The 22,422-nt window shown below is 33.5% G+C and overlaps 1 protein-coding gene across 1 annotated transcript in view; it reads left to right on the top strand.

The window, feature by feature from the left end:
- Positions 1-22,422, top strand: part of LOC127715362 (uncharacterized) — a 79,377-nt gene that overhangs the window by 19,774 nt on the left and 37,181 nt on the right. The window contains exons 2-3 of the mRNA XM_052221397.1: positions 20,422-20,617; positions 21,223-21,525. Of these exons, the coding sequence (XP_052077357.1) occupies positions 20,422-20,617; positions 21,223-21,525 (499 nt within the window). The remainder of the gene's footprint in view (positions 1-20,421; positions 20,618-21,222; positions 21,526-22,422) is intronic.

Here is a 22,422-nt window from a genome sequence, read left to right as displayed (position 1 = left end):
CAGAAAGCTCGACATAGGGATAGTGATCCGGCGGCGGCGGCGGCGGCGGCGGCGGCGGCGTTAGCTAACTTCTTAAAAGCTTTATATTTTAGAAGGTGGAAGACCTGGATGCTTCATACTTTGTATATGGATGCCTCATGTTATGAAGTTTCCGTCAGTCACATGTCCAATGTCCTTGACCTCATTTTCATGGTTCAGTGACTACTTGAAAAAAAAGTTAACATTTTTTGTAATGTTAAATTCTCTCTTATTATAAATAATAGGATAACTATATTTGGTATGTGCGTACCTTGCAAGGTCCTCATGCCCGTCAGACAGTTTTCACTTGACCTCTACCTCATTTCATGGATCAGTGAACAAGGTTAAGTTTTGGTGGTCAAGTCCATATCTCAGATACTATAAGCAATAGGTCTAGTATATTCGGTGTATGGAAGGACTGTAAGGTGTACATGTCCAACTGGCAGGTGTCATCTGACCTTGACCTCATTTTCATGGTTCAGTGGTTATAGTTAAGTTTTTGTGTTTTGGTCTGTTTTTCTTATACTGTATGCCATAGGTCTACTATATTTGGTGTATGGAATGATTGTAAGGTGTACATGTCTAGCGGGCAGGTGTCATCTGACCTTGACCTCATTTTCATGGTTCAGTGGTCAAAGTTAAGTTTTTGAGTTTTGGTCTTTTTTTCTAATACTACATGCAATAGTTCAACTATATTTGGTATGTGCGTACCTTGCAAGGTCCTCATGCCCGTCAGACAGTTTTCACTTGACCTCGACCTCATTTCATGGATCAGTGAACAAGGTTAAGTTTTGGTGGTCAAGTCCATATCTCAGATACTATAAGCAATTGGTCTAGTATATTCGGTGTATGGAAGGACTGTAAGGTGTACATGTCCAACTGGCAGGTGTCATCTGACCTTGACCTCATTTTCATGGTTCAGTGGTTATAGTTAAGTTTTTGTGTTTTGGTCTGTTTTTCTTATACTGTATGCCATAGGTCTACTATATTTGGTGTATGGAATGATTGTAAGGTGTACATGTCTAGCGGGCAGGTGTCATCTGACCTTGACCTCATTTTCATGGTTCAGTGGTCAAAGTTAAGTTTTTTGAGTTTTGGTCTTTTTTTTCTAATACTATATGCAATAGTTCAGCTATATTTGGTGTATGGAAATATTTTATGATCTATTTGGAAGTCATGCAGGTTTTATTTGACCTTGACCTCATTTTCAAGGTTCATTGTTCAGTGTTAAGTTTTTGTGTTTTGGTCTGTTTTTCTTACACTATAAGCAATAGGTCAACTATATTTGTTGTATGGAAGAATTGTTAGCTGTACATGCCTGCCTAGCATGGTTCATCTGACCTTGACCTCATTTTCATGGTTCATTGGTCAATGTTTAGTTTACTTGGTTAATGTTAAGTTTATGTGACAGTTGTAATAAAGCTTTATATTTAGGACTATCAACATAATATCAATGATGAGTAAAGAAGGCGAGACATTTCAGCGTGTGCACTCTTGTTTTAAGTTATGCATTTTAAAGATCCAAAAGTAAAGTTTGTTGTCAAGGATTTTTGATAAAGGATTAGGGGATTAAGTGAACGATGTGTCATACTTTTCTATTTTTAAATATATTTCATGAATAAAAAAAATAAAAATATGCCTAAATTGTATTAAAAATGAGTGAATAATGAGTAAATGAAAAAAAAAATACCAGACTAAGAAATACACTTTTAGTTAATTATTTGTAATTGCACGAAGCTTTTAATGTTTGTGTTTCAAACACACCTTCTCCGTAGAAATGACTTGTTACGAAGGTATTTCACTTCACTCATTTATTTCTTTTTTTAAGCTGTGTCACTGTGAATTCTCAGTATTATTAAATCAACATGCAGCCTCAATATATATTTAAAAAATCGAATCTAAATCTAGATATATCAACTTTTTCTTTTTTAGTTCATACGTTTTCAGAACAAACCAATTGACTCAAACACGCCTTGAACGTAAAATGTGAACTCTATTGTTTCTTTACGATAAGATAATTGTTCATTTTTAGACCCCCTCCAAATATACAAACTTAACAAAACTTGGTTTAATTTCAACTGGTTATCAACCCGTTTCGCTCTAAGCTTATCTGTATCGAGGGGCCGTGTTAGCTATCGACTTGGCGTCCGTTTTTTAAAAGAAATCTTCTCTGAAATTACTTGGCCAAATGTTAACAAATGAATTTTCCTGCATGTCCTGAGTGGAAAAACAATATTCATCAACAAACGTGACCATTGTCTGTTAAAATATATTCGAGTTTTGAATTTATATCGTCAAAGTTCAAGCATCTAGAGCAAAACTTACCGAGTAAAAATATTCAACCGGCCAATGTCTATCTGCACTTTTCAGATAATTTAAGATCAGATACCGATACTTGGTCCAGCAACATTTATCAGCAATACAAGATTTTGACCTACACAGTTTCCATTCAATAGAAATATTCTTGTTGCAATGAATCATTGTAAATGCAAAACTACCAGTTACAGCCTTTTATTTGTTTATTTATAGATACATAGGAATATATGAACGACATTTAAAAAAAAGTACTCTCTTGTATTCAAAGTTTTTGCAGTTTTGTTTTGTCTAAACAAATTGACACACAAAATGAATATAGTATTGTCGAATTTTTAAACCTAAAATGTTCGATACATTGGTAACACCGGTCACTAAGATAATAATCCTGTCACGTATGAATTGAGTAAAAAAGATGGAAATGTGAAATTTTACGGGCGGTAGGTGCAGCAGGATACCGACAGCTCACATGGCTCATCAGGGTGGGAGCTAAAAAAGTGGATCAAAATCCATGAAAATTTGATTTAAAACCTTTATTCATTCCAACAAATTTATTGAGATTTTGTTGAGGATTTAACCATTTACGGCAACCAGAAAACTTTCAGAATTTAATGCAAAGAAGGTTTAAAGTCTTTCGCCAAAAAATACTATCAATTTCTTCTTATCCTATGTTAACCTCCATGCAATCTCAATCCACTTATGATCAATAAATTGAACTGTAAAATACTACTAATTATAAAAAAAGAAGGTGTGGTATGATTGCCAATGAGACAACTCTCCACAAGAGACCAAAATGACACAGAAATTAACAACTAAAGGTCACCGTACGGCCTTCATCAATGAGCAAAGACCATACCGCATAGTCAGCTATAAAAGGCCCCGAAATGACAATGTAAAACAATTCAAACGAGAAACTAACGGCCTTACTTATGTACAAAAAATGAACTAAAACAAATATGTAACACCTAAACAAACGACAATCACTGAATTACAGGCTCCTGACTTTGGACAGGCACATACATACAGAATGTGGCGGGGTTAAACATGTTAGCGGGATCCCAACCCTCCCCCTAACCTGGGTCAGTGGTATAACAGTACAACATAAGTCGAACGAACTATAAAAAACTAAGTATCTTCCACATGCCTTTATAATGTCTGATGTATACAATTTTATAGCTGGTATTCGTTATGTTTTTTGCACGTTATTGAAGGTCATACTCTGACTTGCAATTGTTCACATATTGTTCCATTCTAGTAAATTTTTATCAGTCATGTATGAAAAGCAAGTGTAGGTCGTGTTTTTTATCCAGTCGAAATGTATTGGAGACAGTGTACATATTAAGGAAGAAATTAGAGACACCAGTAGTTAGATCATCTAACCTCGTATATCTAACTGAAATAAGCCAGTCAAACGTTTATTGTCCTTATAAATGTGGCTTTACCTTAAGCAACTTTTAAAACTGTTTTAGTTAGCATATTATGTAGAGAGTCATCAATTTAAGGGCATTTAATATCTTAAATAAAACTATTCAAATTAGATATATTTTCATCTGATATTGGATGGAAGATGTTACTCTTTTATGTAATATAAGTTACGATTATTTGAAAACGTTTATTAAACAGCCAAATGGATGCACAAAAGTAAAAATAGGAGTCACAAATCCGATTGAATACAATTATCTGCCCAGTTTTATTGATTCTGTAACGTATATTTCAAATATGGCCAACTGTTTACCCAAAATCACCAGCACCATACCAGGACCCACCAGCACAGAATCAGGACATGTCTAAACTGAGAAAATGCACAATTTTAATAAGTTGCATATGTTTTTCACAAAATACTTTTGTCGTCTGGATTTGGGTATAGAAAGTGGACTCCAGGAGCATTTTTGTTTTATTTTTTCAGTTCTAGATTTTCTAAAAATTAGCACTTTTGTGTTACGCTTACTGAAACAGTTTAGAGGGTAACATTTTTAATTGTTTGCTTATGAACATATGAGAAACAAAAATAAAACATCTCAACTGTTTCTTTCCATTTTTTATTCCAAAAAACGACAAAAATCATCATCTTCGTCTTTGTTTACATATTTTCAATGATCACCAGCACAGAACGCTCTCTCGCAGGACAACCTTACCCACCGGGGCTTATATGGCCCGGAACATGAACATAGTGCTTTTAAATTGATAAATGAAAAATAAACTTTACCTGTAATTTACTGTAAAAAAAAATGGCGCAAATGACAAATTTGGCTCAAATGAAAGAAAAAATCGGCGCAAATGAAATGCAGATCGGCGCAAATGCAAAACGCCCGAATCATTTACCTTTAACTTGTTTGTCATCGGCTATCGATAACAGTGATTTTACGCTCACTAAGTCTGTCAGAGGCCTTCCAATGGGGATTAAATAAAATGAAAAAGTATTGTTCGTTCAGGTGCATGAGAAGATAAAAAGAAAGTTTAAGTATTCAACATTTAAATCAAGTTAGCGTTACAGACGAACGTTCACCTAATCTGACCAATTTAGGCATTTACAATCAATAGCAGTAGATGGAAAATGTTGAGTTGGAAGCAGGAAGATTAGTTACTGGGTTGCCCGTGTTTACTAGTTGCCAAGCTATATATTTTGAAACAAGCTGGCAATAGCTAGTGGACAGAAGAAAGTCCAGAAAGCTCAATATGTTCTATTCTTTACATAATGGGACTGTCCCTGATTATCTCTGCGATTTAATGCCCCCACTTGTTGGTCAAATATATAACTATGATTTGCGAAACAGGAATAATTATGTAGGACCCAGTTATGGACTAGATATTACCAGAACATCATTTTTGTCGAGCCTGCGACTTTTGTCGCAGAAAGCTCGACATAGGGATAGTGATCCGGTAGCGGCGGCGGCGTTAGCTATCTTCTTAAAAGCTTTATATTTTAGTAGGTGGAAGTTCTGGATGCCTCATACTTCATGTACTTTGTATATAGATGCCTTATGTTACGAAGTTTCCGTCTATCCATGTCCATTGTCCTTGACCTCATTTTCATGGTTCAGTGACTACTTTAGAAAAAAGTTAAGATTTTTTGTAATGTTAGTTTCTCTATTATTATGAGTAATAGGATAACTATATTTGGTATGTGTGTATCTTGCTAGGTCCTCATGCCCGCCAGACAGTTTTTACTTGACTTCGACCTCATTTCATGGATAAGTGAACAAGGTTAAGTTTTGTTGGTCAAATACATATCTCAGATACTATACGCAATAGGTCTAGTATATTTGGTGTATGGAAGGACTGTAAGGTGTACATGTCCAACTGTTAGGTGTCATCTGACCTTGATCTCATTTTCAAGGTTTAGTGTTTATGGTTAAGTTTTTGTGCTTTAGTCTGTTTTTCTTATACTGTATGCAATAGGTCTACTATATTTGGTGTATAGAATGATTGTAAGGTGTACAAGTCTAGCTGGTAGTTGTCATCTGACCTTGACCTCAGTTTCATGGTCTAGTGGTCAGAGTAAAGTTTTTGAGTTTTGGTGTTTTTTTTCTTATACTACATTTGTATATGTAATAGGTCAACTATATTTGGTGAATGGAAATATTTCATGATGTACATGTTAGTCTCGCAGGTTTTATTTGACCTTGAACTCATTTTTCACGATTCATTGCTGAGTGTTAAGTTTTTGTGTTTTGGTCTGTTTTTCTTAAACTATAAGCAGTAGGTCAACTATATGTGTTGTATGGAAAAACTGTAAGCTGTACATGTCTGCCTGGCATTGTTCATCTGACCTTGATCCGAGACATTTTAATGGTTCATTGGTCAATGTTTAGTTTTCTTAGTTAAGTCTGCTTCTTAGAAACTATAAGCAATAGGTCAACTTGGGCCTCGGTGGCCGAGTGGTCTAAGTAGTTACTACAGTAATCACTAGCCAGTCATCACTGAGGTTGTGAGTTCGAATCTCGCTCGTGCGGGTGCACTCGACTCCAATCTCAATTGACTTGGATTATCAGTTTTCCTATCGAAGGTCGGTGGTTTTCTCCGGGCACTCCGGCTTCCTACACTAATAAAAACTGGCCGCCACGAAATAACCTAAATTCTGTGCTTAAAAGTGGCGTTAAAACATCAAAAATCAAATCAAAACAATCGGTCAACTATATTTAGTGTATTGAATGGTTGTAAGGTGTACATGTATTTATTGTTTGGTTTATATGACCTTGACCTCATTTTCGTGGATCATGTCATAGTTGTAGTAAAGCTTTATATTTAGGACTGTCAAGATAATATCAATGATTAGTAAAATAGGCGAGACATTTCAGCGTGTGCACTCTTGTTTCAATCTACTACTATTAAATGGAATAGCCTAGTAAACCCCGACAAACGCACGTCCAAAAAATATAGATATTTAAAAACGATAGATGAAGTCTTAATTAATACAGCCACCTTCCCGTTTCAGTTGTGGTGATATAGATCTTATTATCTTACCTCCTATAGATTTATAGAGATATGATTGGTTAAAGGACTACACGTGGTGACTATGTATATTTGATATAGGGTGTCCTATAAAATATAGGGTTAGTTACCATACATGGTTAGTTACCATATGGGGTTAGTAAGGAGTTACTTCCCTTTCAAAACAAAAAAGATGCCACAATCCTTTATAAAAACAACACGGTATTGAGGAAAAATCTGAAAGGATTCAACAGACGAAGAAATTGATGATGAAGGTTTGAAATAAGTTCATAAAAAACATAAAGCTAATAAGTTATTATTGTTGGCATAACGGAGTTACTTCCCTTTCAAAAAAAAAAAAAATCTGAAAGAATTCAACAGACGAAGAAATTGATACATGTAATGAACGATAGAAATAAATTCATAAAATAAATTTTAAGCTAAAAAAATGTTATTGTTGGCATTTGTTTTCTGTATAGACAAAAGGAAGTAGGATCTTAATACTAAGTATTGAAGACTTGATCACTTTGATAGGCCGCTAGTAAAAATACCACATGTGAAGATAGTCGGTAAGATAAATTCGTTGCACGGTGTGCTAGTGACCTAATACGATATATATGAGGTCGCTCTCGCCCCATATGGAATTTTTTGACCCCATTTATATCGTATTAGGTCACTAACACTGCATGTAACTAATAATATCATTCATACACGTTTTAGAAATATGTTACGGCAGTTCTTTATAAGCAGATTTACACCGTGTTAATATTAAAGCCAAACCAACATGCAGCTGTGGCCATCCTGTTGATGATAGTATTTACTATTTTTTTGAGTGCATATTGTCACTCATCTTCGCTAGCCAAGGGTTACGATCCACTTCCCTCCTCTCTACATGCATCTTCGCTAGCCAAGGGTTACGATCCACTTTCCTCCTCTCCACCCTTGGCAGATTAAGCCAACATTTGTGATTACAATGTTGCGCCATCTATCGGTAGATTAAAGTCACGCCCATTCCTAATACATTATTCTTGACCAATGGTAGCACTTCAACTCTTCAATTTTGGAGGTAAAAACACGGTAGCGTCTAGATTCTACACACTTGGTAAAGCAGGAAACGAAAATATACGTTGACATTAATGTATTTGTGCAAGAAACATACACAGGAACTTCTATTAGTTGATTAAAAACATTCAAATTGTCACTAAATATAGTCGTATGTTTAGGGATGTAAAGACTTGTTGCACAATAAGCACGTGGCAATTGTTTACATTCACTTTCTACATTTACACGTGATCATGTTATAGGCGCTTTTTGATTGGATGCAGTGAGTTTCGACTGCAACCAATGAAAATCATTACCTTGTGTCTCCGAAATTCTATCTCAATCCGCAAAGGGTGGAGAGGAGGGAAGTGGATCGTAACCCTTTGCTAGCGAAGATGATTGTCACTACGAAGCATGAGAAAAATTGTTTTCAAAACTAGAAAGATATGCTATATCCATTGAGCTTCTATTGGCTTGTGACGGTGACCTTTCATTTCAGCAGAACAAAGAATTTTAGAGTCTGTATAATCATATATCAGAATTACACAAAGATTTAGAACATCCAATCAACATTCTGAATTCCTACTTTCCAACTCTTCACTCAAGTCCAGTTTTATATAATATTCCATATTATATTGTATTTTTTGTTTTTGTTTGTAGTTTGTTAAAACTTGCATTCCTACTATGTTTTTCGTCATTATCTAATGTACTTTGTGTCGGTGCTTTGCTTTTGTGTCAATTGGCATTTCATTTGCGCCAAAATAATCTTTCATTTGTAGTAGTACGGAAGCCCATTTAGGACCTCCCAAAAATATAATTTGAATTCGAAATCACGAATTTAAATCGTTATCACGAATTGCATAATTCATTATAACAGATTACATTTGTGATAACGAATTGGTGGAAATCGTTATAACAGATTATGTAATTTTTTATTTAGAATTAGATTTCGTTATCACAGTTTTTGTAATTTGTAATAACGAATTAAAATTGTTATAACGAATTGTATAACTGGTCATAACGGATTGTATTCGTTATAACAAATTTGTGGAATTAGTTATCACAGTTTTTTGTAATTTTTTTCGGATTAAAAATCATAATCACAGATTTTGAGCTCACCTGGTCACAGGGTTAAGTGGGCTTTTCTTCTCAAAGCGTCCGTCGCTGTTTATTTACTTTTTCGAAAAACTTCTTCACTTAAACTTTTTGGTAAAAAGTGAAACAAACTTGTCCGCAATCAATTTAATTTTAACGAATTTTATTTGAAAAATTAGCAAAAGGGATTGGACACAAACTGATACAACATTAGTGGAGTCTACTCAATGTACAATTTTAAAAACACAGAAACACTTATTAATAACCTTAAAGTTTTTGTCGTGTAAACGAATTGGTTAACTCACAAACTGATATGTAAGTTTATTAGCCATTATGTGTTAATAGATATTGTGTAGTAGTTCAATAACATTTGGTTGAGGCAAACTAAAATTAGAGAACGGAAACAACAGATTTAGCACTAAGTCTTTGTCCATTTGTAAAGGGGCATAACATAAGAACGGTAAAAGTGACGCCATTCAATTCCAAATTTGATCTGTGTTTTGTGGTAATAAGCATAGTGTATAATTAAAATTTATAGCATTTGGTTGAGGCAAACTAAAGTTAGAGAACGGAAACCAGTTTTGTGAACGTACGCGACGGACTGGAGTGACGGACAAGGGCTACAAACCATATTTCAACAATTTTATTAAGGTCAAGGAACAGTAAATGGGCTATGTCACAGATTTTGGTAAAATTTTGCATATTAGTTGGGCTCGTTGAATTATATCTGAAAATCGAAAAAATAATACATTTATCTCTTTTATTTTCTGAAATATAACTGATTGAATTCTTTCAAAATAGGTGAACATTTGTATAGGAAGCACATGAAATCGACTAAAAAAGTTCATAAATTTACCTTAAAATCTACAAATTTTATATTTTTACTCCATAGATCTTTCTTAAATAACTATATGTTGTTGATACATACATTTCCGTTTTAATGATATAAAATAATCATATGGTCACCGACTTCGTTTTTGGTGTATTAACAAATCCGTTACCTTGTCTGTAGTAAAAAATGTCAAAAATCGACGATTTAGGGTCTACAATGCGATGACGTTACGATTATTTCGACGTTTTTGTGTATTTTTTCATCCAGTACACCACTTTGCTTGATGTATTCCGTAAAAACGAAGTCGGTGACCCTATTATTATTTTACATCATTAAAACGGAAATTTTTGTATCAACAACATATAGTTTTTTAAGAGAAATCTATGGAGTAAAAATTGGAAATTTGATGACTTAAAGACAAATCTAAGAACTTTTTTTGCCGATTTTATGTGCTTTCTATATGGGCACCTATTTTGAAAGAATTCAACCAGTAATATTTTAGGGAAAAAAAGAGATAAAGGCATATTTTTTTCAATTTTCAGATAAATTTCAACGAGCCAAAGGTGTATGCAAAATTTGAAGAAAATCTGTGACAGAGCCCATTTACTGTAACTTGACCTTAAAACATACATCTCTGAGTTCGTTATACTACGTTATACTACATGTAGTATAACGTAGTCATTATAAAGAAATCAGAGATTTATATTTTAATTAGATTGATATTTCATTTGCGTCGAAATAAATCATTTCATTTGCGCCAAAATTACAGTTAAAACAGGTGAATATTTAAAAAGAATAGTTTTATGTTATTATAACTTGTGTCCAATCCCTTTTGCTACTTTTGCAAATAAAATATGTTTAAACTTAAACAAAAACATAAAACTTTCAAAAAGCGAGATGATCGGTCCGTATATATTTGCGTCCATTCGTTTTTCATTTTGAAATATCAAAAACAAAAAACAAAAAACGAGAGTGTTTTCAATTTTCGTTTTTGATTTCTCAAAAACCAAAACGAAAAACAAAAGTGTTTTCATTTTTCGTTTTTGATTTCTCTAAAACCCAAAACGGAAAACGAAAGTGTTTTCATTTTTTGTTTTTGATTTCTCTAAAACCAAAATGAAAATCAAAAGTGTTTCCGTTTCTCGTTTTTGATTTCACTAAAGAAGAATTTTGTATTCAATTTTAATTATTTCTCGTTTTATAATGTACAATGTTTTCCTTTCTTGTTTCACAGTCATCGATAGTAAATAATGTCAATGTAAACACCCCGGTGTTCTTTCAACATAATGTAGACAAAATAGACCGCCTGACTTATGAATTGAACTACGGTGATAAATGAATCAAAGCCTTTCAAATTACCTTGTTTATATCTTTAATAAAGAATAAATTATTATATTTAAATATTAAACGAATCATAAATTTAAATTGTACAATATAATATTATATATAGATGGTACAAATAAATAGATTGATTACAACATCACATTAACAAGGGAGGTTACTACTTTTAAAAACTTATAAGAAAACTACCCCGGTCGTTAAAGTATACATGCACAGTCACTGTAGTTATCAGATCTTTAATCGAAGATAATGTCGACGGATACAAAAGACTTTATCAATCTGAACAATAAGGGTGCGTGATCTTTACTTTTAAATTTAGAAAGGTTGATCTCAGATGATTAGATTCATGACCAAGGTCCATCATAGTCCAGTGGCGGATCCAGAGGGGGGCGTAGAGGGCGTACGCCCCCCCCCCTTTTTGCTTGCACTTTTTTTTTTTTTTTTTGTAAAATGATTACATTTGACTTCGTGAACGTTGCCATTTCCCGCGTATTTTTTTTTTATCGGCGACAATTCTTTACTTATAAAGATATGTTTCGCTCGTATTTACTGTAATATATTATTGATTATGTCAAATTCATGTGATTCGCTACGGTGGAGTTGACCAGTGCGTCGAAAAAACGTCACTCAGTCATTTTGAAATTCAAATTACAGTAACACATTGCTTAGGCTGAGGATGACAAGCATGACATCTTCAAAGCGACAAAGGATTGAGCAAGAACGTATTTATTGACTTCTATTTCACAACTCCACCAAACAGAAAGTAATACTCTATTACACTCTAATGAAAAAAAAATTCCACAGCAATATTATTTACCTACGAAAACATGTTTAACGCCACACGCCCCAGCCTATTAATAACATAGCTGAATAATGATCCCCAGTCAATAAGCTCTAGATAGATTTAAAGTCTAAGGTACGGACCATTTGATTTGAGGGGCAGTCTGAGATATTTGAGAGAAAAAATTCTGACCCTGATTTTTGCCTTAAACAAAAATTCTGGCCGTATCTGGATTGAAAACGATAATCTTGTCCACTTTTTTGCTATTAGAAACAAAAATGTCCAACAGAATTATTTAGCATTAAATGAACATGATGAATAAATAAACGGGCGTAATTTATTTGGGGCCGGGGGTTTGCATGTAAATCCCATATCTGACCCGAGCGTCTGTTTCGTCGAACTGATAAAATGAATACTTTTTTCAAGGCCCGACTGCAACCTGACTGCTGGGTGTGGCCTTTATGTCTCCATTTGTCGACCGTCATTCATAAATTCGTTGTCATTTCAGACTCATTCGTAGCCTTTGGTTGATTTGGAACCCCTCACTTCCTTTGTTGAGTGAAACATTTCAACCAAACATTTTGATAAAATTTGCTTGTTTGTCTTTCTTAACTCATGTCGGTCGTATTGTAAATTTCATTGAATAGCCCGGCGTATATCTTGTTTACAACAAGAAATCCGTGAGGTAATGCTAACTAAACATACAACAAACGAAAATTCTCCATGTCAATTTTTTACTGACAAGTCCCACATCAAATTTATTAGTACATAGCTTTGGATCCATCCAATCATTTTATAATAGACAATTAATGGGGAGATCACGGCATCAAAAATGTCCAACCCTTACACTTTAACTATAAAATACACATGCCTCACGTCAGAAACCGTTAAAAAAGTGCATTTTACACATATTTTATGTTTTTTAGCCAAAATAAGGTCAACAAAATTTTTCGCATCGCTCCGCTCGGCAAACTTTTCATACTTCGCCCCCCCCCCCCCCCCCCCCCCCCCCCCTTTCCAAAATACTGGATCCGCCCCTGTATACGAACATTCGAACAGGACGATAATATGTTTTGCTTGATCAATTGATTGAAAAACAAATTTCCGCAATTTCACAATTCAAACCGGGATTAGCATTCAATCATTTTGCCATTCGGAGCCTACTCGGTAATAGTTTTGCTTATTTTTGAAAGCTATATGGTGACCTTAACTAAAGCCTGGGTGTGGATGGGGGTTTACGGAATAGAGAATAGTGGGCAAAAAATATAAATAATAGAGACAATGGACCAAAAAATTAAAAAAAAATAGAATAATGAGGTGTTAAAATATAAAAAGAATATAATAATTGGCAAAAAGTATAAAGAAATAAACATGATAAAGAATAGTGAAAAATGGCCTGAAACACTGATTAAAGAATAGAGAAAATCGGCATAGAATATCAAAGAATACAGAAATGAAGAGCACCGTATCCAGACCATCATCCTAGTTGCCTAAACCAACGTTATTTTGTCTCCGGTAGATTGTTATTGGTTATCATACGTTTTCTTTTTATTTCTATGCCAATCACTTAAGACGTGAGCTTTTATAATTTGCCAGCTTATTACATTATAAAAAAAGACTAAGCCGAACATCACTCTGGATTTTTCTCAAGTGGACCTCAGCTACCTACCCTACCACACCATTACCGAAAAGTTAATAAGAAAAATATACGGCAATACTAGGTGCAAAGGGAAGTTGGGTAGCTGAGGTCTACTGGAGGAAAAAATCCAGGGTGTTATTCGTCTTAGTTTTTTTTTTTTAAGTAGGTCCAAAGTTGGGGTCCGCGGACACGCAACCCCACCCTTATCGAAAATTTAATAAAAAAAAAATTCTAAGGCAATACTTTTGTCCGCACTAAGACAAAGGGAAGCTTAGTAGCTGAGGTCTACAGTAGAAAAAACACGGGGTATTTTTCGGCTTAGATTATTTTTTTAAAGTAGGTCCGAAGTTGAGGTCAGATACCCTACCCAACCCTTACCGAAAAGTTAACAAACAAAAATTCTATGGCAATATTTTTTTCCGCACTAGGTGCAAACGTAAGCTAGAGACTTAGCGCCTAATTGATCAAAATTCCCAGTTTGGGTATAGCACGGATTATTTTTTAAAGCTAATAAAAAATTTCCTTGCCCACCATACTTTGAGTACCAAAAATAAACCTTTCGTCCAATCATAAGTAAGCGAAATCCACTGTTTCAGAAGTAGAATGTTTTGTCAAAACAGTTTTGTGTGGCAAAAAAAAAAGAGTTAAAGCACGAGTGCAACTTTTTTTTCTTCTAATGCAGAACAATTGTTACTTTTTATGAACTATTTGACAGGATGCCGAGAATATGGAAAGCTATTTCACACAATAGTGCAATTTTGCCAACATTTAAATAATTTCATAATTATTTACGATTCTATATACACTCAAAAGTGTTGACTATTTGAAATGTAAAGCGTGCAGCACGCTGTGTGATGTATTGAAAGCGATTTCTATTGTATTTATATAATTAATGAACAAGAAATGAAATTTTGAAATTATTGAATAGTGTCTTTGACTGCTTAATTATATATTAAAAACTGATAATATAGTGGTTATATATTAATAAAAACATTTGAAGTACGTTTGAATCTTATGAAACATTTGGGTTTATATAAACATCTGAAAACTGGCTGCTAGCGAAGTGGCTGCTAGCGAGTGGCTGCTTGCTTAAACCTGGTCTCACAAACTCCGCATTTTCATTCACGTCTTCACATTACAGGTTTCAATAAACGTTTAGTAAATTATGTCAATGTGAAGAAAATGACCCGTATTATGCCAACAACTGGTTTTAGAATTAATTAGTTTATTTGATTATCTTGGACTGTATTTTAGATTAATTGATTACCAAGTTTAAACAATAAATTTGTGTGTATAGCATACATATAAAATTTGGCTTGAAAGACGTTATTTTTTTTCGGTAAAATTGTTAAGAATTAAGTCCGAAGATTGAACGCGTTTGTCCAGTAATCTTATTAAAATTCATACAAAAAAGTTATATAAGTATAACGAAATCAGAGATATATCTTTTAATTAGATTGGTTCGTCTAATTTAGTAATTTTATCTGAAGTAAATTTACTAACTTCTTTAATAAAGGATTTGAACAAGAATGTGTCCATAGTACACGAATGCCCCACTCGCACTATCATTTTCTATGTCCAGTGGACCGTAAATTGCGGTCAGAACTCTAATTTGGCATTAAAATTAGAAAGATCATATCATATGGAACATGTGTACTGAGTTTCAAGTTGATTGGACTTCAACTTCATCAAAAACTACTTTGACCAAAAACATTAACCTGAAGCGGAACAGACGGATGAACGGAAGAACAAACGGACGCACAGACCGAAAAACATAATGCCTATAAATAGGACATAAATTCACAAAATGTGCTGAAATTGAATGAAGGTGTAAATCTCAATTAGACCATAACAGGCATATCCAAATAAAGTTCCCTAAAGTCACAAACAACTTCCTTCACTTGTAGATCTATTTCCACTACTTCTGCAATATTGTATTTATCAATAATAGTATAAATAGAAATTGTATGCATGTAAATTAAAAACGATCAGGGTAAACTTATCAATCCTTTAAATAAACTTATTTTAAAAGGTTACCAATTGAACACTGTAAATAGATCTTTGAATATTGTTTTTATTGGTATAAATATTAATTTTGTTATCAGTAACTTAAAATTATACTACATATTATTGTTATACACATCAAGGTACTACAATCTGTTGATACCTATGATTTGGCATTGCACAAGGTCATGTCTTTCTCTGACTGTTAATGACGTCTTTACACTAAATCCATTGGATGTTGGATGTGTACTGATTGATATTTTAGTCTTAGATACATGATTTTTGTATTAGTTGTTATTGGCTTTAAACTAGCTGTCAGTACTGCGATTACTCTCAGATCTGTACTTTGTGTCCTTTTTTGTTTGTTAAGGATGTATAAATACCCTGCCACGTCCGGTCTGTGCTTTTGTTAGATGTATTTTTCTGTTTTGTATCGATCTGATATGTTAAACCCTTGTTCTGTAACAAAACTCGTCCCAGGTTAACGGGAGGGTTGAGCGCTCACTTGCATGTTTAACCCCGCCACATACTGTATGTGCCTGTCCCAAGTTAGGAGCCTGTAGTTCAATGGTTGTCGTTTGTTGATGTCTGTCATGTTTGTTTTTCGTTTTATTTTGTTATAAATTAGGCCGTTTTTTTCTCAACTGAACTGTTTCATATTTTTCATGTCAGAGCCTTTCATAGCCGACTATACCCTACTGGTTTTTTTCTCATTGTTGAAGGTGGTACGGTTGCTTATATATAATTGCTTTCATCCACTTCATTTGAACTTTGGGGATAGTTGTCACATTGGCAATCATACCACATTCTCATTTTGCTGTGCCCTTGGATTTGTGTTTAAGGCCAACCAGAGCTTACTGCCTGTTGGTGGGTAGTTAAAGACCATATGGTAAGCTCTAGGTGTCTTTTTGTGTATTGTGTATGGTGATTTGGTGATGTCTTCATGCCATTGGCCCATTACTTTATATAGACAGCTTATCAGTCAAACATATCTATCAAAGACGACAAATGATGGTCAAAGCTGTCCTGGCCTTTTGTATAGTCAAGCGAGAAACAAGATATAAACGGACTTGGCTTGGTATAAACATGTATATTTAGTAAATTCGTATAAATTCAAGTCAAATTAATATTTCAAAACAACATAAAAAAATAAAAGTGTAAAAAAATATTTTTTTAATAAATCTTGAAAATATTATTGTGTTTGTGTGTGGCCATGGATAAAGGCATGTTTTTCAGTCTGGGTTAAAAAAAATTATTGACTTCGGGTACAAATCCCTGCCCCACCCCAGAGAATCAAATGGTTGCTTCCTTGGGAACAATAGAGATTGAAGATGTTGAGAATGAAGATCAGGTAATAATTTTATGTTCTGCGGCGACATTAAAGGAACACCAATCAGTCAATCGATCTTTATGACTATGGCTTCAGTTGTGTAATATTCCTTGTTGTAAAAGTTCATTTTCTGCTTTGTGTAGACTTATTTTAAAAACTTGGAATAGATCTACGATGACTAATGAACGGTCGTGTATGGTTTGGCGATTTTAAATGCCTACCGATAATAAAATTGACAATGGAAATGGAGAATATGTCAAAGAGACAACAACCCGACCAAAGAGCAGACAACAGCCGATGTCTAGATATGATATCCAGATATGATGCTACCGGACATAGAAAAAACTGTCCTTTCTTCATTGAAAATTAAACTGTTACAGGATATTAAAGAATACAAAACTAGCTCTCTTTTCTGTAAATACAAATAAAAAGCTGACATGGGTGAGATTAAAGCTAGAAATCCCAATCTCCCAATTAACTTAAAAAGACCATATATAGATATAAGAAGATGTGGTATGAGTGCCAATGAGACATTTCTCCATCCAAGTCACAATTTGTAAAAGAAAAACCATTATAGGTCAAAGTACGATCTTCAACACGGAGTCTTGGCTCACATCGAACAGCAAGCTACAAAGGGCCCCAAAATGACCAGTGCAAAACCATTCAAACGGGAAAACTATGCAATGGTATAATCTATATAATAAACAAGAAACGAGAACACTTATGAACCACATCAACAAACAGCAACTACTGAACATCAGGTTCCTGACTTAGAACAGGTGCAAACAAATGCAGCTGGTTTAAACGTTTTAATAGGTACCAAATTCACTCTTATCCGAAACAATAACGTAACATATGACCTTTAATATTGAAGGGCTAAACTTGTGTTGAGCCGTGTTTAGGCCCTAAAACAGAAAATAAAGAGATGTGCATGGAACAAAATCGCACACAATACATAGAAAAAATACAAATTATCAATGAACAGGGCTTTTACTCCTGTTCTTCATCTTGAAAGTAGCTGGAGGGTCTTCAACGAAGAAAAGAACCATTCATACCCTGAAAAGAACAGCCACACACTTGGCTATGTGGATTACAATGTTTTGCTTTATCCTACACCATGGACTTTTTCTCCAGAAGACCTCAGGTACCCAGCTTCCCTTTGCACCTAGTGCTGACAAAAGTATTGCCGTGGATTTTTTTTATAACTTTTCGGTAATGGTGTGGTAGGGTGGTTAGCTGAGGTCTACTTGAGAAAAAATCCAGAGTGATGTTCGGCTTAGTCTTTTTTTATAATGTAATAAGCTGGCAAATTATGAAAGCTAATGTCTTAATTGATAGACATAGAAATAAAAAGAAAACGTATGAAAACCAATAACAATCTACCGGAGACAAAATAACGTTGGGTTAGGCAACTAGTATGATGGTCTGGATGCGTATTTCTTCATTTCTGTATTCTTTGATATTCTATTTCATTTTTCTCTATTCTTTAATCAGTGTTTCAGGCCATTTTTCACTATTCTTTATCATGTTTATTTCTTTATACTTTTTGCCAATTATTCTATTCTTTTTATATTTTAACACCTCATTATTCTATTTTTTTTTATTTCTTGGTCCATTGTCTCTATTATTTATATTTTTTTGCCCACTATTCTCTATTCCGTAAACCCCCATCCACACCCAGGCTCTAGTTAAGGTCACCATATAGCTTTCAAAAATAAGTAAAACTAATACCGAGTAGGCTCCGAATGGCAAAATGATTGAATGCTAATCCCGGTTTGAATTGTGAAATTGCGGAAATTTGTTTTTCAATCAATTGATCAAGCAAAACACATTATCGTCCTGCATGTTCGTATAATGGACCTTGGTTATGAATTCTAATCATCTGAGATCAACCTTTCTAAATTTAAAAGTAAAGTTCACGCACCCTTATTGTTCAGATTGATAAATTCTTTTGCATCCGTCGACATTATCTTCGATTAAAGATCTGATAACTACAGTGACTGTGCATGTATACTTTAACGACCGGGGTAGTTTTCTTATAAGTTTTTAAAAGTAGTAACCTCCCTTGTTAATGTGATGTTGTAATCAATCTATTTATTTGTACCATCTATATATAATATTATATTGTACAATTTAAATTTATGATTCGTTTAATATTTAAATATAATAATTTATTTTTTATTAAAGATATAAACAAGGTAATTTGAAAGGCTTTGATTCATTTATCACCGTAGTTCAATTCATAAGTCAGGCGGACTATTTTGTCTACATTAAGCTGAAAGAACACCGGGGTGTTTACATTGGCATTATTTACTATCAATGACTGAGAAACAAGAAAGGAAAACATTGTACATTATAAAACGAGAAATAATTAAAATTGAATACAAAATTCTTGTTTAGTAAAATCAAAAACGAGAAACGGAAACACTTTTGATTTTCATTTTGGTTTTAGAGAAATCAAAAACAAAAAATGAAAACACTTTGGTTTTAGAGAAATCAAAAACGAAAAATGAAAACACCTTTGTTTTTCGTTTTGGTTTTTGAGAAATCAAAAACGAAAAATGAAAACACTTTTGTTTTTTGTTTTGGTTTTTGAGAAATCAAAAACGAAAAATGAAAACACTCTCGTTTTTTGTTTTTTGTTTTTGATATTTCAAAATGAAAAACGAATGGACGCAAATATACACGGACCATGATCGAATCTTTGCGTTAAAATTAGTATTTTCAAAGTTTGATTAAAAATCGAAATCATTAAATTATAAAACGAATTTGATTTTATTTATATTCCAAAATTTTAAATATAATATTTTAAAAAACTTTGATAAAAAATGAAGTTAAAAACTTTTAAAACTTTGAACTGTTAGGGGTTTTACGTACAAAAAAAAAAGTATTCTACATGTATTGTCACTGGGAACTTGTCATCTTTCCATACCTCAAATTTGTTGTCGGGATTCTACAAATTTCTCAACCTTTATGGATTGGTCTATTATAGATATTTCCAAAGTCACAAAAAACACCCAAAACAGACAAAATATAATTAAGTAATATTATAATTAGTTGTAATTTTTGACACAATTTTGGAGTTTATTAACAATTAACATGATTAAATGTAATAACATGTAACCACTCTAACGTCAGATTTATTACTTTAATTTTCTTTTGGTTTAATGTATCGTATGACCAAATTTATGGACCGAATCTTCTCATACTTTCCATACAGTCGTTTGTGGATTGTGTTAAATACTTTGTTTTTTGCAATGGCTTGTCTGTTTTTCCCCTTCTCATGGTTTTTGATAGTCCTCTTGGGAAAGGATATATTGAATTTCCCCCTTTCAACAATAATCAAGAACATTAGCTCTAACATTTTTGCGGCATTGCCCGTCAGTAACATATATGTTTTTAAAGGGAAATTCGTATATACATGTAGGCATTTTAATATATAAAAGCATACCAAATTTTGTTTATGTTTTAGCAGGTGTGGTAGTAGTGAAGGTAGCTTGTCATTTTAACTGTAAGTAGTCATTTTTTTGTAAACCACGGACATGCATAAACACTTAAGCTTCTCAATGCAATAATAATTGTTCTTTATTATGTAGGGTTTGCTATTTGATCATACAACATGCAATAGATATAAAATAACTGAATACGAAAAAAGATGTCCTCACATATCTGAATGGAAAGTAATTGCAGCAAAAAGATGTACAGAACCGTCTAAATACTATTGTCTTTGGGATGATTACCAGAAGGAGTATAGCGAGTCTTGTCGAGACAAGCCGACTCTGTGGCCTTTGGGTAATATGTTTATATTCATAGATCATCGCTGAAATACCAAAAACGGCAAATGGTAACTGACAAATGAAAAATAAGATATAAGCATATTAACTTGCAGTCACTATATACATACAAAATTTTCGAAATGAATAACATTTATAATTTTATTTGAAGTAAGGAGTACACACTTATGTTATATTTACCGACAATATAAGCATATTCATTTTATGGCTGGCCTTCATTTAGCCGTTGTGTCGTCTTGTCATCGGCGTCGCCAACATTTCTGTTGAATTTGTGGTTTACGTATTTTAAATTATACATTAGTATCTTTACAAACCCTTTTTGGATTATGACGAAACATCGATAGAAGCTCCTTCGTGATCAAGAGACATTATTTTACAGTACATTAAATTGCAATGAATAGTACAAAGTTAACATTCATTAACAGAAGCATTTTCAAACCTCCATATAATTTTATTACTCTTGAACAGAAGCTTTATTTCTATTAAGAAAAAGAGAATTGCTAAATATCCAATTGCTCTGCAAAATACTATACCTTTATTACATGCGTAATATCATAATTGTATTTCGAATTTTATATTTTGTCTCGTTCATATATAATGTAGGTACAAAGTGTGTTTTACGAGGAAACCTTGACAGTGAAGAATGCGTCTCTGAACGCTTTCAGCCATTTGTATTTAGTACTGAGGGAAACAGTGATTGTATATACAAGAAGTCCCTATGTGAGGGTAAAGGGCTTGTTTTTCACCACAATGGGTCCACCAAAGACAATCGTAAATGTCGTTGTGACAATGATTGCGGATATTCATTAGTTTCATCACCAGAAGATAATTCATTTTGCATTCCCTTTCAAGAAGACTGTTCGTGCCTTAAAAATACGTCTGACGAGTCATTCATTCATTTTACAGGTAATCGTTTAATGATATAGTAAGTAGAAGCTTTTTATAAACAGCTTTTACTTAACTCAGAAATAGTGCTTTCAAACTTTGGCATTAAAAAAAGCGAAAACATATAAAAATAAGGTGATGTGGTATGATTGCCAATGCGACCATTATCCTCCAAAGTTCAAATAAAGTGGATGTAAGCAATTATAGACAAACGTGTGGCCTTCAACATAAAGAAAACACATTCTGTGTGGTCGGCTATTAAAGGCCCCGACATGAAAAATTTTGAAACAATTAAATTGAGAAAACTAACGGCCTAATTAATAACAAAACAGTTTACGATTAACAAATATGAACCAACGACAACCACTGGACTACATGCTTCTGCCTTGGGACTGGCACATAAAGAATGAGACGGGGTTACAAATGTTTGTGATCGCTCACCCTCCTCCAACCTGTGAAAGTGGTGTAACAGTACATCATAAGAACAAACTTTAAAAATCAGTTGAAATAGCCTTAACTCACCTGATGGATACACATAGAAATAAATCTAACAAAAACAAAAAGTAGAAGTAAACGGGCATTTATACATACCAAAAATAAAAAGACACAAAGTACAGATCTGAGAGTACTCTCAGTTACTGACAGCCAGTTCATATCAAGTAACAACCAATGAAAAAAATCATGCATCTAAGACTAAAATATCAATCGGTACACATCCAACATCCAATGGATTTAGTGTAAAGACGTCACTAACAGTTAGATAACATCATGACCTTCTGCAATGCCAATCTATAAATATCGACAGATTGTAAAACCGTTAAGTACATATGTGTACTCTTTAGTATGGTTTGAATTTGTTAATAACAAAATCAATATCTACATCAATAAAAACAATATTCACAATTGACTTTAGCTCCT

Source organism: Mytilus californianus, unplaced genomic scaffold (assembly GCF_021869535.1).
Source record: "Mytilus californianus isolate M0D057914Y unplaced genomic scaffold, xbMytCali1.0.p SCAF_9, whole genome shotgun sequence".
Classification (NCBI taxonomy): Eukaryota; Metazoa; Mollusca; class Bivalvia; order Mytilida; family Mytilidae; genus Mytilus; species Mytilus californianus.
Note: the sequence above shows the minus strand (reverse complement) of the source record. Positions and strands in the feature narration are given on the sequence as shown.